Genomic DNA, 16,367 nt, shown 5'->3' with positions numbered 1-16,367 from the left:
ACCCGCCTCCAAGATCGGAGCCCCAAGAGGACTGGCAACTGTCTGGAAGGCCGGAACCATAGATGGCACCTTAGAAAAAACTGGCCCCGAATTAGAGGTTATGGTGCAGACAGCCCAGTCACTGCCCCGAGGGTGTACAAGTTCCAAAGGAAACATGGTACAGAGGGATGCCGGTGCCGACAGGGAGGCCTCCGCTGTTGAGACAGATACAGAATGCACCGGGATGGATATTGGAACTGGCAGCTCAAACCTAGGAGGAGGTCAGAGGAGGATAAACTGGTGAGTATGCTGGGTAAGCTTCCATTCTGGGAGGGAAGGAAGATCTAGTTGGTGTCGATAAACCTCCACCTGCCAAAGGCTGGTCCAGAAGCCTCACTACATCTTGTTCCGAAAGACTCCTGGTGGATCTAAAAGGAAGCTGTCGACAGAGATTCTGGTCTTGCAATAAATGGGCTGTATTGCTGCCCCAAAACATAAGATGGGGAGCACCTTGTCCTGGGAGGGTACTCAAATTTTTGGAACCAAAGAGGTCTTCTTAGGTGGAGCCATGGAAGTGACCGGTACCTTGGCTGGGGACGTTACCTATGCCATCATAGCGACAGGAGTCTGTGTCATAGTTAAGATCAGCACCGAGGGAGAGGAGAGTGACCCTGGTGCCGGAGAGGTCTGCACCTAAGTCTGATGTCATCTTGGTTCTGAAGAGGACGGAGATGCCGGCACCTAGTGACTCCACTTATGTTTTTCAACATCCTTTTGTTTTACAGGAGGTGGTGAGACCTCCGCCTCAGACATGCCCTTCAAAAATAAGTTTGTTTTTACGTTCAGCTAATGTCCGTTTGCTGAAACTTGAACAAATATCACAAAATGTTTTAATATGGTCAACGCCCAAACAATACACACACCAGGCGTGACCGTCAGAGTTTGGCATCTTACACCCGCACTAATCACAGTGCTAAAAACCTAGCTTCGCCTTATCACACATAATTGAAATACACAAAAAATACAGTAATTCTGTAAGCACAAACTATAACCACAAAGAAAGTGGTGGATAGAAAAAACAAGGTGGGGGGGGGGGGTACCAACGATAGTATGAAAACAACCAAAGGTACAGGATGGGATGTACTAAGGTATTTCTAATATTAAAGAAAGGAAAGAAGAGAGAAAAACTGACTAAGGATGTAATTTAAGTAGATTAACAAAAACAACACACTTAGCTTAAGAGAATGGATTGGCACATCTAACAAGGAACGCTGCAAATGAAATCTGAAGAGACTATGAGAGGGGCATTGTGGGTAGGACTTAGCTGAGAGATTTTGGCTGCCGTAATCTTGGTACAGGCAGTGTCGGTCCCGAGGATGGAACCGAAGACCTATCTGTAAGGAATGAATGAAGATTTACATCAGATGAGATTTTATCTGGGAGGGGAAAAGCACAAGGGTCAAGTGGGATAAGCAGATCCTTACAACAGAACAAACTGGTTTACAATTAACTGATTTGAAGGAATATTTCACATCTACACAGTTGAGGCTTATTTAAATTACACAAGCAGAATGCTATAATTCAAAGTGGAAAGGGATGATGATTAAGTGGGTAGAGGGAAAATTCAAATGGTAAGGAGCGAGTGGGATTGTGGATACAGATCCTTAAGGAGAACAGCAACAGCCATACAGAATACTATACTCAAAGTAGCAGACAGTATTTGAAGAACTAAGCCAATACAATAACAAGGGGGATGACTACAATTAAGGGTACAAAGAATAGGCAAGAGTGGGAGGAATTTACTGGAGAAAACTGACAAAAGAACCAAAGTATTGGGAGCAAATATCTAGACATGGAAAGGTAATGAGTGGGAAGATGCCAAGAAAAAATTTGACTGCAGCCTAGACTACCTTCTCTGTCAGGGATTGAAATCTAAGTATAGGCAAAGAGAAAGGGATATGTGAATCCTAAGTGAAAGACTTGCTCTGGTACAGCTGTTCTATGGATCAGGAACAGAAGCTAGTATAATTAGTACAGCATATAAAACACTGCATAATAGCTAGAGGAATCAGAGGAGGTTAGAAAAGCTTGGAAGATAGAATGAACAAACAATTCACAAGGATGCAAAGGGAGGAGGACATATGTATTGCTCTCCGATATGCAATTCTAGGAGGTTTCGGAGTTTTGCTTGGAAGTGTTTGCAAAGGTACTTTTATACCCCAAGCAGACTCCAAAAGAATTTTTCCTCCTGTAGATGGCAAATGTTGGAGGTGTGAAGAGGAAGAATGAGGTAAATGGGAACATATGTTGTGTCAGTATAATGAACTGGCATATTTTAAAATTCTATACATAATACTCGTCAGAAATACTGGGTGAGCAAATGGGTGTAAATAAGGAAATTGCTTTTTTTTTTTTAGTTGAGATACAGCATCTGAATTGCCCAAACACAGTAATGCCTTGTTAAGTTCAAGTATGATGGCAGTCAAAAAACAATTACTAGAGAATGGAAACCTAAATCTAAAACTATTTAATGTAGTGAATACTGTAATAGATAAAAACTGGAAGTAGGATCGTTAAAAATGGGCAAGAGCAAATTACACAGAAATGGAAACTGTGGGAATACAGATAGAATACTGTTTTGGAGGATGATTGAAGTTTAAGGCAAAGGCAGGAACTGAGCGATTTTACGTAATGCTGGGTTGACTATTGCTTAAAAGAATGCAAGTGGGGTATAATGCTTGTAAATGTGAACAAGTTAACATGGTTTGTTTTCTTATGTCAATGTTTGCCAATAGCCTAAGTGATAATCCAGTAAAGGTACGAAATAAGTGTTATGTTATCCAGAGGGGCATCCATCAACTTAGCCTTAATACCATCATGTAAAGGTTGAAGCCAAAACCCAGGAATATCTCATCACAGAAAGAAGCATCTAGTGCATGATAACTGCACTTAACAGAATGGTGATCCACCTAAGAACACCCTAACAAGGAGAGCCTCGAAGTCTTACCCTAAGAATCAAGAGGGTCAGAAATTACCTGACAGGATCAAGAAAGAAGAGCCAAAATAAATCTCGACATATGGGTCTGATAACCGACAGCCCTAATAGCAATGGTAGCTTAGGTATAAACCTTCTTACCAAGCCTTTTCACACTTCTGCTGTCTAACAGAATTAACTTCGTAGAAGGCAGTAACTGAAAAGTACAGTTTTGTACCTACCATAAATGTAGATGTTCGAAGATTCACATTGCTGCAGTCCTTACATATGGGTAGTCCGCTGTCCTCGGTCGGCCCGAATACCAAAGTATTAGGCTGACGTCGGTCATGGCGCTTAAGACTGACATCAGGACGTCAGGGTACAAATGCGCATGACCGACGTCATATCCTCAGTCTTTTCTTGCCCCAGATGTCAGAAGGCCCTAAAAAGAAAGGCCAAAACCAAAAGACAGCAAAAAACAACCAACCACCCCTGCACTAATCATATTTACAATATTTACAATATTCACAACTCAAACCACACAACCGCCTCTAACTACAGAGGGGAAGGAGGGAGGGTAAATTGGACTGCAGCAATGTGGATCTTCGAACATCTACATTTATGGTAGGTACAAAACTGTACTATGTTCTTCATCTCACATTGCTGCAGTCCTTACATATGGGTAGAATCCCAAAGCAGAGGTAAGGGAGGATGGCTAACTACAAGGAAGCAGGAGTTGCCAAAATGCCCTGCAAAACAGCAGTGGCAAAACCAGCCCTGGACTTAGAGTAAAGTGGCAGGTGATAATGCCTAGAGAAAGTATGCACAGAACTCCAAGTAGCTGCCTCCAAAATATCCTTGGTTGCCACTCCCCTCAAAAAAGCTGTTGAAGTGGCAGTAGCCCTAGTGGAATGAGGCCTAATCCCAGCTGGAATCTCCTTGCCATGATGGGAATAACAGAAAGCAATGCAAAACCCAATCCACTTAGAAATAGTTTGTTTTGACACAGGCTTGCCCTGAAAACTTAGAGCAAAAGAAACAAACAACTGCTGAGACTGCCTGAACCCTTTAGATCTGTCCAGATAATAACGCAACTGCCTGTGAACATCTAAAGTGTGCAAAATCTTTCCCCATTTATTTTGGGGATTTGCATAAAAAGTAGGCAAATGAATAGTTTGGTTTAAAGCCACACTAGAAACCACCTTAGGCATAAAGGAAGGATTAGTACGTAATGATACCCTATCCTTATGGAAAATCAAGAAGGGCTCAACCGCCATAAGGGCCTGCAATTCAGACACCCTTCTTGCAGAGGTAATGGCCAACAAAAAAGCAGTCTTCCATGATAAATATTTCAACTCAGCAGTAGCTGCAGGCTCAAAAGGTTGTAGAGTGAGTTTCTCCAACACAAAATTGAGATCCCAAGCAGGAGTAGGAGCTTTTCGTGTGGGTCTTATATTCTTTGCCCCTCTAAGAAATTGCTTGAACAAAGGATGAGAAAACAACGGTGGGTCACAATCATAGTGAGCCGAAATTGCTGCAGCATGAACCTTAATAGTAGAGAAAGACAAACCTTTGTCCAGTAACTCAGTAAGATATTGAAGAGCCACACTCAAATTAGGCCCAGAAACATCAAAATCTTTTGCTGCACTCCAACATAAAAATCTCTTCCATTTATCCGCGTACACTTTCCTTGTACTAGGCCTTCTAGCTTCCAAAATAACATTCAAAACTTGCTGAGGAAGTGAAGGCCCACTATGGTTCAAAACAGAATATGCCAGGCTGTTAGGTGCAGAGAATGAAGCTTGACATTGAGCAAATGGCTGTCCTCCTGTGACAACAGGTGTGGAATCCAAGGCAAAGGCCATGGAGGCTTCCGTACTAGACTTCTTAGTAATGGGTACCAGTGCTGTCGAGGCCAATCTGGAGCTATTAAAATCATCCTTGGCTTGTCCTGTCTGACCTTCAGAAGTACCTTTGGGAGGAGAGGCAGAGGTGGAAAGGCATACACATGAAGATTGCTCCAATTGAAGGAAAGAGCATCCACTCTCCAAGCTGTAGGATGAAACCTTTTTGTGCAAAACTTTGGCAGCTGATGGTTTAGTGGAGAAGCGAACAGATCTATGTCTGGAGTTCCCCATGACACTGTCAATTTCTGAAATACATGAGGATCCAATTTCCACTCGTGGGGATCCATAATTCGTCTGCTCAATACATCTGCTAAGGAGTTCTGTGCTCCTGGCAGAAACCTTGCCTGAAGATCGAGCTGTAAACTGAGAGCAGTCTCCCACAAAATCATTGCTTGCCTGCATAGAGGATAAGAAAGCGTTCCCCCTTGCTTGTTGATGTACCACATGACAGTTGTGTTGTCTGTTAGAATCAACACCTGTCCTGGAAGAAGGAATTCCTTGAAAGCTATTAATGCAAACTGGACTGCTAACATCTCCTTCATGTTGATATGTAGATGTTGTAGTCTGACAGGCCACTTGTCTTGTATCCACTTTCCAGTTAGATGAGCTCCCCAAGCTTTGTCTGAGGCATCTGTCGTTAAAATCTGACTCGCCTCTGGCCGGGTCACAGAGAGTCCCTTGTTTAAGTGACATTCCTGAGCCCACCACAAAAATTCCTTCTGACTTCAAGGTATTATTTGAATGACAGTGTCCAGATCCTGGCAGTGCTGTGTCCATATATTTTTGAGATACCATTGTAGCTTCCTCATATGCAGTTTGGCATTGGGAAGCACCAGAATACAAGATGCCATGAACCCTAAGGCTTGAAGGACTGTCCTTGCAGTCAGCCCGGACTGATGAGAAAGTTGATGGAAGTAAAGGGATAGACTCTTTTGTTTGTCCGGGGTTAAAAAGGCCATCTGGGATGCTGTATTCAGTCTCACACCCAGAAAGCACATGTCTTGAGAGGGTACTAGACTGGACTTTATTTCGTTCACAGAATACCCTAGGCATCTTAGCACTGCTATCACATATTCCAAATGATGAAGAAGCTCTTCCCTTCCTTGAGCCAGAATCAGGCAGTCGTCCAAATAAGGATAGATCTATATTCCTTTTAGTCTGAAGAAAGCTATCACTGGAGCCAGAACTTTCGTGAACACTCTGGGCGCAGTAGATAAGCCAAAGGGCAATGCAGAGAACTGATAGTGAGAAGCCCCAGCTCGAAAACGCAGATATTTTCTGCAACTGAGTCTGACAGGAACATGAAGGTAAGCCTCCTTGAGATCCAAAGTTACCATCCAATGATCTTTGCCCAGCAGAGGTAAAAGCTGCTGCAACGTCAACATCTTGAACTTGGGAATGTCCAGATAAGTGTTGAGGATAGATAAATCCAAAATTGGTCTCCATGTGTTCCCCTTCTTTGGCACTAGGAACAGGCGAGAATAAAATCCTAGGCCCACTTCTGGCAGAGGGACCGGCTGTATGGCCCCTAGTTGAAGCAACAGAGAAACCTGTTTGAGAGCCTCTATTCTTTGTTGAGGAGGAACGCCTGGCATGCCTTTGAAAGGAGGCAAGGTATGGAAATAAAACCTGTAGCCGTGGTGTATGATATCCAATACCCATCTGTCCTGGGTAATTAAACTCCAATTTTCTTTGAAAAGTGCCAACCTTCCTCCTAAAGGTGCTGCCAGACGAGCAGTCTCTGGCAGCTGAAAAGGTAGGTCATTGGGTCTGCTTACGAAAGGACTGACCCCTGCCCTCACCCGAAGCCTGTGCAGGAGAACTCCCTGATCAAGGCCTGAAAGAGCTCTGAGCTCTGCCCTTACCACGTCTAGATCTACCCCTAGACTGGGAATCATAAGAAGGATACGTCCACCCCTTAGTAGGCCAATTTCTACTAAACTTTGGAGGCTGGACTTGCAAAAAATCTTTAACAGTCTGCATAGACTTAGCCTTGTCTTCCATTTTCTTTAAAACTGTCTCAACAGGAGGACCAAACAACACGTCAGATTGTAAAGGAGCATCTAAAATCCTTGTTTTAACATGTTCAGATAAATTCTGATCCCTCAGCCAGGCGTGCCTGCGAAGAACTGACCCAGTGGCAGCCACCCTAGACGAGGCCTGTACAGCATCAAAATCACATTGCAAAGAATGCTTACCCACCTGTTCAGAAACATGCACTAAATCTTGCAACTCCTTACAATCAATACCTACTGCCAGAGCATCAACCTTAGACTTCAATAGTGAAAGGAGATAGTTTTGGTATTTCAACATGTGAAACTGGCAATTCAGAGCCCTCATAGCAAGAGTAGAAGTATAGACTTTCTGTCCCCATCTATCCAAGGCCCTAGCCTCTTTGTCTGCAGGAACCGGATTCTTAACAACAGAAGTCTTAACACCCTTAGGCTCCTGGCTAACAGTTTCTGGGTCTGCCCTAGGACTCTTAAAAAGATACTTATGAGCTTCAGGCACCCTGTAATACCTATCCGGTTTAACAGGCACAGGAGGCAAAGAATCAGGATTAAGAGAAGCCTCTGTAAAAACATCTTCCACCACATCCAAAACAGGAGGTATAGCCAAAGGCCTATGCTGGGGTAAAAACAGAAATTCCCTAAGCCTTTTCCTGGAATCAGAGAAGTCCTGACCTTCCCACTTAAAATGCTCCCTCATGGAATGAAGAGTTTCTGAAAAAGAAAAATCCTCAGGAGGAGTAGCAGAAGGAGTAGAATCATCCACATCAGAATCAGAATAAGGAGAGTACTCCTGTAAGTCTTCAGCCGAAGACTCTGAAATATCTGAAACCTGCTCCAAACCCCCCAACTCAGGCTCCACCCTAGGTCTCTTATCAGGAGGGGGCATAGAACCCCTAATCAAAGTAATCAAATCTTCTGCCATTTTAAGCATATGCTTCTTGGGCACAGTACCTGAAGAGCTAGGGGCAACACCAACTGAAGCTAAACCTGGCCTGCCCCTGGGAGAAGCCTTTGAAACAGAAGGAGAGGGCCTAGCCACCTTAGGAAGGGAGGGGAGTATAGTAACCTGAGAAGCCCCCTCAGCCTGACTTGTTTCCTGAGAGGCCACATCTTGTAATAATAATAATAATGTCTCACCCTGGGAAGACAAAGAAACCTCCGGTGGAGCCACCGGCTCCACCGACACCTCTAAAGAACCGGCGTCCGGTACAGACGGCTCTTCTAGCCTAGGCTTAACTGCCTTATCCTTGCGCTTCTTTGAAGAAGCGGGCGTCGGAGCATCCGACGGCATTTTATAGTTGCACCGCTTCCCAAAGACTAACCTTGCACAATCCAACCTTCTCTTAATAGTGCGTTTATTAAATCTAGCACAAGAGCGACAGCCAACAACGTCGTGCTCAGGCCCTAAGCAAGGAATACACAAAGTATGGTAATCTCTATGCGGTATCTGTTTCCCACAAGAAATACAATTATTGACTTTTTCTGACATCCGGTAAATGACTGAGGCAAGAAAAAACTAAAATATTCTAACGGGTACTTAGCCAACTTTGAACTCGGTCTGAAACTTCTAAATCGAAAAATCTCAGAACGCCAACCGGCACTTGCAATGCTGCTTCTGCATCGGACCATGCGGCAAAAAAGACTGAGGATATGACGCCGGTCATGCGCATTTGTACCCTGACGTCCTGACGTCAGTCAAATGCGCCTGACCGACGCCAGTATACTTTGATATTCGGGCCGACCGAGGACAGTGGACTACCCAAGTGTAAGGACTGCAGCAATGTGAGATGAAGAACATCTAAGAAATCTGTATGACATTACTACAAGATAAGCAAATGCTGTTATTAACATAGTTCCTCATTCGCATTAGAAAAGGTTGCTCTTGCTCTGAGAAAAAAAATACTTAAGTGCCTAATGAGGTCTAGTACTATATGTTTCATGGATCAGACTGCAATGGAAACCAAATGGTCATCACCAAAAGACCTAAAACTCATCTGGTGCAAAAAATTCAAAATAAAATGGATAACACCAGCAGAGATGCCCCCCCCCCCCCCCCCCCTGACTGAGTCTGACAGGAACATGAAGGTAAGCCTCCTTGAGATCCAAAGTTACCATCCAATGATCTTTGCCCAGCAGAGGTAAAAGCTGCTGCAACGTCAACATCTTGAACTTGGGAATGTCCAGATAAGTGTTGAGGATAGATAAATCCAAAATTGGTCTCCATGTGTTCCCCTTCTTTGGCACTAGGAACAGGCGAGAATAAAATCCTAGGCCCACTTCTGGCAGAGGGACCGGCTGTATGGCCCCTAGTTGAAGCAACAGAGAAACCTGTTTGAGAGCCTCTATTCTTTGTTGAGGAGGAACGTCTGGCATGCCTTTGAAAGGAGGCAAGGTATGGAAATAAAACCTGTAGCCGTGGTGTATGATATCCAATACCCATCTGTCCTGGGTAATTAAACTCCAATTTTCTTTGAAAAGTGCCAACCTTCCTCCTAAAGGTGCTGCCAGACGAGCAGTCTCTGGCAGCTGAAAAGGTAGGTCATTGGGTCTGCTTACGAAAGGACTGACCCCTGCCCTCACCCGAAGCCTGTGCAGGAGAACTCCCTGATCTAGGCCTGAAAGAGCTCTGAGCTCTGCCCTTACCACGTCTAGATCTACCCCTAGACTGGGAATCATAAGAAGGATACGTCCACCCCTTAGTAGGCCAATTTCTACTAAACTTTGGAGGCTGGACTTGCAAAAAATCTTTAACAGTCTGCATAGACTTAGCCTTGTCTTCCATTTTCTTTAAAACTGTCTCAACAGGAGGACCAAACAACACGTCAGATTGTAAAGGAGCATCTAAAATCCTTGTTTTAACATGTTCAGATAAATTCTGATCCCTCAGCCAGGCGTGCCTGCGAAGAACTGACCCAGTGGCAGCCACCCTAGACGAGGCCTGTACAGCATCAAAATCACATTGCAAAGAATGCTTACCCACCTGTTCAGAAACATGCACTAAATCTTGCAACTCCTTACAATCAATACCTACTGCCAGAGCATCAACCTTAGACTTCAATAGTGAAAGGAGATAGTTTTGGTATTTCAACATGTGAAACTGGCAATTCAGAGCCCTCATAGCAAGAGTAGAAGAAGTATAGACTTTCTGTCCCCATCTATCCAAGGCCCTAGCCTCTTTGTCTGCAGGAACCGGATTCTTAACAACAGAAGTCTTAACACCCTTAGGCTCCTGGCTAACAGTTTCTGGGTCTGCCCTAGGACTCTTAAAAAGATACTTATGAGCTTCAGGCACCCTGTAATACCTATCCGGTTTAACAGGCACAGGAGGCAAAGAATCAGGATTAAGAGAAGCCTCTGTAAAAACATCTTCCACCACATCCAAAACAGGAGGTATAGCCAAAGGCCTATGCTGGGGTAAAAACAGAAATTCCCTAAGCCTTTTCCTGGAATCAGAGAAGTCCTGACCTTCCCACTTAAAATGCTCCCTCATGGAATGAAGAGTTTCTGAAAAAGAAAAATCCTCAGGAGGAGTAGCAGAAGGAGTAGAATCATCCACATCAGAATAAGGAGAGTACTCCTGTAAGTCTTCAGCCGAAGACTCTGAAACATCTGAAACCTGCTCCAAACCCCCCAACTCAGGCTCCACCCTAGGTCTCTTATCAGGAGGGGGCATAGAACCCCTAATCAAAGTAATCAAATCTTCTGCCATTTTAAGCATATGCTTCTTGGGCACAGTACCTGAAGAGCTAGGGGCAACACCAACTGAAGCTAAACCTGGCCTGCCCCTGGGAGAAGCCTTTGAAACAGAAGGAGAGGGCCTAGCCACCTTAGGAAGGGAGGGGAGTATAGTAACCTGAGAAGCCCCCTCAGCCTGACTTGTTTCCTGAGAGGCCACATCTTGTAATAATAATAATAATGTCTCACCCTGGGAAGACAAAGAAACCTCCGGTGGAGCCACCGGCTCCACCGACACCTCTAAAGAACCGGCGTCCGGTACAGACGGCTCTTCTAGCCTAGGCTTAACTGCCTTATCCTTGCGCTTCTTTGAAGAAGCGGCCGGAGCATCCGGCGGCATTTTATAGTTGCACCGCTTCCCAAAGACTAACCTTGCACAATCCAACCTTCTCTTAATAGTGCGTTTATTAAATCTAGCACAAGAGCGACAGCCAACAACGTCGTGATCAGGCCCTAAGCAAGGAATACACAAAGTATGGTAATCTCTATGCGGTATCTGTTTCCCACAAGAAATACAATTATTGACTTTTTCTGACATCCGGTAAATGACTGAGGCAAGAAAAAACTAAAATATTCTAGCGGGTACTTAGCCAACTTTGAACTCGGTCTGAAACTTCTAAATCGAAAAATCTCAGAACGCCAACCGGCACTTGCAATGCTGCTTCTGCATCGGACCATGCGGCAAAAAAGACTGAGGATATGACGCCGGTCATGCGCATTTGTACCCTGACGTCCTGACGTCAGTCAAATGCGCCCTGACCGACGTCAGCCGTATACTTTGATATTCGGGCCGACCGAGGACAGTGGACTACCCAAGTGTAAGGACTGCAGCAATGTGAGATGAAGAACATCTAAGAAATCTGTATGACATTACTACAAGATAAGCAAATGCTGTTATTAACATAGTTCCTCATTCGCATTAGAAAAGGTTGCTCTTGCTCTGAGAAAAAAAATACTTAAGTGCCTAATGAGGTCTAGTACTATATGTTTCATGGATCAGACTGCAATGGAAACCAAATGGTCATCACCAAAAGACCTAAAACTCATCTGGTGCAAAAAATTCAAAATAAAATGGATAACACCAGCAGAGATGCCCCCCCCCCCCCCCCACACACACACACACACACATTTAACAGAATAAGCACTTTTGTCCCACAAGACAAACAAGGAACTTCATCAGATCAAAGTTGCATTTAGCAACCCACAGGACTTGTACATAAAACTCACGATTAATCCATCTAATTAAAAAACCTCACCAATTAAAATGGTAAGACCTTAATCACAACAAAAACATAGGTTAAAATCAAATGTAAACAAGATGTACATTAAATATATAACAATCTACCCTTATCTTAAACTTACACCCCACACACCTATTTACTGAAATAATGTGTATGTAAATAAAGTATAAACCATTTACCCTAGACTAAAAATTTAACTTTCCAATTCTGTAAACTGATAAATAACATAGTAAGCATAAGAAACAGATCTAACGCTCACAGTTTTCAATTCTGATACCCCACTCAATCTCAACCGGTCATTAAACCCGGAAAAAGTGTTGCATTTAGTCTTACTTGCCAGATTAACTCTCTGGCTTCTATTAATGCATTCCAATTACTGTCCATAATGCGTACTGGTAATGGAATGTTTTCAGACAGACAAAAAACATCTTTTAAAATTATCGCACAATAATGTAATATAATTGAGGTTTTTCAATTGGATGGATTAAATAATGTGTTTTTTATATACAAGTCCTGTGGGTTGCTAAATGGAACTCTGATATGTAGTAGTCCTCATTTGTCCTGTGGGAAGAAAGCAGATGGTGTTTTCCATTTTATTTCATCTTCAAAACAGCAAAGGAGATTACTACAACGAGCCTTGACTAGAGTTCAGTGACTTGTTACACGACATTTATCAACACCCACATTCCCTCTTAACTCAGCATGACTGCCCTACTTCAGGTACTTCCCACGTAACAGTCACCAGCAACCAAGCAACAATCATTTCCCTCCCCAAGGGAATACACAAGACTCCAACACAGGCTTCATTGCTGCACCCACATTTCAAGAAAAATGTTATTCTTTGATTTTGATTAATTAATAGACTAGTCCTTTTGGAGGAGGAAGCAGAAGTAAAAATTTAACTTTACAAAAATGACAGAAAAGTCTATATATCATAACAGTAGGGACAGCATAAGCATACATTTTTGCTTCAATTTGTTTTTTCCCATGATTGATTTGTCTTCTAAATGATCGTTCATATGTTATGAGGTCAATTCATAAGAATGAGATTTCCATCTCATTACAGGATAAGAGCTTAATTTCAAATATCTTTAAAAGTCAGTGCTTTCGTAGGATACAGAACTAATGCACTTTATATAGCATATTTAGAAAGCAGTGCACTGTAACAAACAAAAAATTATATATACCAAAACATTCTATGCTACCAACTACAATCTAGCCAATAATCAAAACAGAGTCACCTATGTAAATAAATATTCACTATCTCTTAAACAAAGCTGTATGCTTTTTTTTCCCCCTCCAATAGAGGGACTTAGCATAACATACCTGTAACATGCAACTTAATCCATATACTACTGGTCGGTGCTGGTGGCAAATATAGAAATCTGTGAACGGAGTCTGAGGTTGATTTCCTGTAGGGGTCTGGGAAGTTGGGGTAGCAGGTAAAGCATTTCCTGCTGTATGACCTCCAGCTCCAGTGCCAACTGTACCATCATTCAAAAGCAGAGCCAGTCTTCGTGCACAGAAATATGCCAGTCGTCTGGACAGATACGCTGATTGGACAAACTCTGCAGAATACTGTATACATAAAAAAAAATCAATCAAATGACAAAGAAAAAAATGAACACAGTTAAACCACTATCTGCAGCACAATAAATAAAGAATGGAAAAAAACTTTCAAAGTCTGTATCACTAAACGTTATCATTGCATCGAGGGCAGCAAAAGGTGTTTGTAGTATCACCTTCTGATTCTATTCCTGATTATATCTGTTATCCATTGCTCAATTCCTCAACATCCAATCCATTCATTCCTCAGTCATTTTGAAGGCAGTACAGAAAAAAAGACTACCAAGGAATTTTTTCCTAAGTAGACCGCAATTGTTGAAGCAGTGATAGGAAAGGCAGGGGTACTTCGTAACCTGTATTTTGGGAATGTAATGAACTTATAGATTTTAAAAATTCCCTACATCATACTTTGTCAGAAATGCTGAAACAAAACTGTTCTTTTGAACTGGGATATATAAATTGAATTGCCTAGATATAGGAAGGCGCCCCTAAGTGTAATGTTAGTTGATAAAAAGCAATTACTATAAAAAAAAAAAATCAAAAGCTAAACCAACCATAACAAAATTATTGAATGTCAAAGAAAATACAACTGACGCAGGTTCTTTAGAAAGAGGGAAAAAGCAAACTACGTAGAAGTAAATAGAATCTGTGGGAACACTACATGCAGAAAATTTTTCAGGAGGACTGAAATTTCACTTCATAAGAAAACTCAAAGCAAGCTGATAAAGCTGGACATCTCTTGACAGAGTAAAAAGAAATCATGACTAGGCAATTTTGCAAAATACCACAACCAAATCTAACTGATCACCTGCCATTTCTGCCCGACAGCAATGAAGAAGCCTTTCATTTCAAAAAGTAGATCATTCTATTTACTGTCTCCTAGCCTCATGTGGAATGTTGGTTACTTCTGTCAAAAGGAATTTCCTGTATGTTAATCTGGCTCCACAGCAGAGATGGCTAGTACTTTAACTGCAACCCACGTAACCAGGATTGATTAGCAGACCCAGCACTGGAGGAGCCAAGCAAGGAGGGGAGTAGTGAAGGGATGTAGTCTACACACCTCTACCAGGGGTGGCGAGAGCTGCATGCACTTGGGGACATAAAAAGCAGCGAGACAAATGCCCACTTGCAAAGTGAAAGTATAGTCTCCATGGTAAGCTTTTTTCTCCATTTTCTTTCCCAGTTCCCAGCATCTCCGGAATGAAAGAAAATGCATGAAAGAAAAGGTGATGACTTGGACAACGAAGGTTGCCCTGCTCTCTTGTTCTGAACTCTTACCAACTATGTAATTCTCCACTGAAGCAAAAAGCTCCCACTTAGGTACCCCAAATACCAAGGACTCAAAGGTGAAGACCTTGCGGCTCAATATTCACAACAAGAGCTTTACAGATTCACTTCCCAGCCACAAGTTATTCTTACATCAGGTTTCAGTTCCTACCAAATACACTACTACTCCACAGAACTGGAAGAGACATAGGTCTCCTTGAGGACTTCCAAGATAGCTGTACACTGATCAACAGCTTAATTTCAAGCTCTCCTAGTGTATGAAAATAGAATACGAGAAGGAGCCAGTAAAACTGTATTTCTGGGAAAAAATAGTTACAGTCTAGTAAATACACTATCTGGATGCTAGCAAAGAAGAAATTTGGAGAACCCGAAGGAAAAACAACCACAAAAGTTTAACAGAAAACACCATCTGGGAAGAATCCTGTAGCTGTCCAGCAAAAGGTACTTCAAGCTTCAGCTTCTGGTACAAGAATGGCTTCCATTAATTTTGAAGAAAAATACAAACATACTCAGAGATGATTAAAATAAACCAAAGGAGCATATTAATTAAAATAACAAAAGGCTGGAAAAAATGGAAGACTCTAAACAGCTATTCAGATGAAGTAATAAAAATGAAAAAAAAAATCAGAGGTTGAAATGAAGAAAAGACTGGCCGAGTATGAAACTTTTCAAGAGCTGTTTCAAAAAATGGTACAGCTGGAAGACTGAGCATGCAGAGAAAACCTGAGATTTTCTGCTGTACCAGAAAAACTGGAAGGAACAGACTGCGTTAACTTTATAAAAACACAAATTAGCAAACTGGACTAGTATCCTACATCAGGATTTGTTAAGTTAAAGGGCACATCAAGTGTATGCTCCAAACATGGTGATGAGGAAACAACCAGAATATGTATTAATAAAGATGCAATCATACCAGCACAAAGAGCTGATCCAGACAAAACTGTGGTGGCAGAAAGGAGAAGTATTAAAAAGTAGACAGCACAGTATTTGGGAAAAAATGATTACTCACTGTACATCACGCAGGAGAGAAACAAGAAGTTATGTACTCACAATAACGTTCGATGTATGTAGTCCATCCTGCCTCACATTCTTCCCCGTGGGTTCGGAGCTGAATGTCAGCTCCGACTCGGCCAGACTTTAGCTCGATGTCTTTCTATTGGCTGGGCTAAGATGGTATCCCCATGTTGCACTGCTCTCTATCCCCAGATCTAGTTTGCTGCAAGCACCAGCACTCATTCTCCATGCATAACACCACCTAAGGAAGGAAGAACAAACCAAGAATGAAGGGAACTCTGAAACCAGGCCTAACCTACAGATCCTCCTGGACGGGGGAAGGTGGAGGGTACGTAAGAATGTGAAGCGAGATGGACTACATACATCGAACGTTATGATGAGTACATAACTTCTTGATGTTATGTAGTCCAATCTCGCCTACATTCTTACCCATGGGACAGCATCCCCAGCACCTAAATCCTGGGAGGCTCAGTGGAAAATACTCCAGAGCACTGTGGAACCAAAGGAACACCTGCCTCTAGATACCACATCTAACTTGTAATGAGTAACAAAGGTGTGAGGAGATGCCCAAGTAGCCGCAGCACAAATATCATCCATAGACAATCTGGCCTGAAAAGCTGTAGATGTAGATACAGACCGGGTAGAGTGAGCC

The 16,367-nt window shown here is 42.6% G+C and overlaps 1 protein-coding gene across 1 annotated transcript in view; it reads right to left on the bottom strand.

The window, feature by feature from the left end:
* The window catches only part of MED12 (mediator complex subunit 12), a 4,088,267-nt gene that overhangs the window by 3,455,041 nt on the left and 616,859 nt on the right, over positions 1-16,367 (bottom strand). The window contains exon 7 of the mRNA XM_044054827.1: positions 13,175-13,426. Within this exon, the coding sequence (XP_043910762.1) occupies positions 13,175-13,426 (252 nt within the window). The remainder of the gene's footprint in view (positions 1-13,174; positions 13,427-16,367) is intronic.

The sequence above is a fragment of the Protopterus annectens genome, chromosome 13.part0 (assembly GCF_019279795.1).
Source record: "Protopterus annectens isolate FY-2018-M chromosome 13.part0, PAN1.0, whole genome shotgun sequence".
Lineage (NCBI taxonomy): Eukaryota > Metazoa > Chordata > Ceratodontiformes > Protopteridae > Protopterus > Protopterus annectens.
This window is presented reverse-complemented; position numbering and strand designations above follow the sequence as displayed.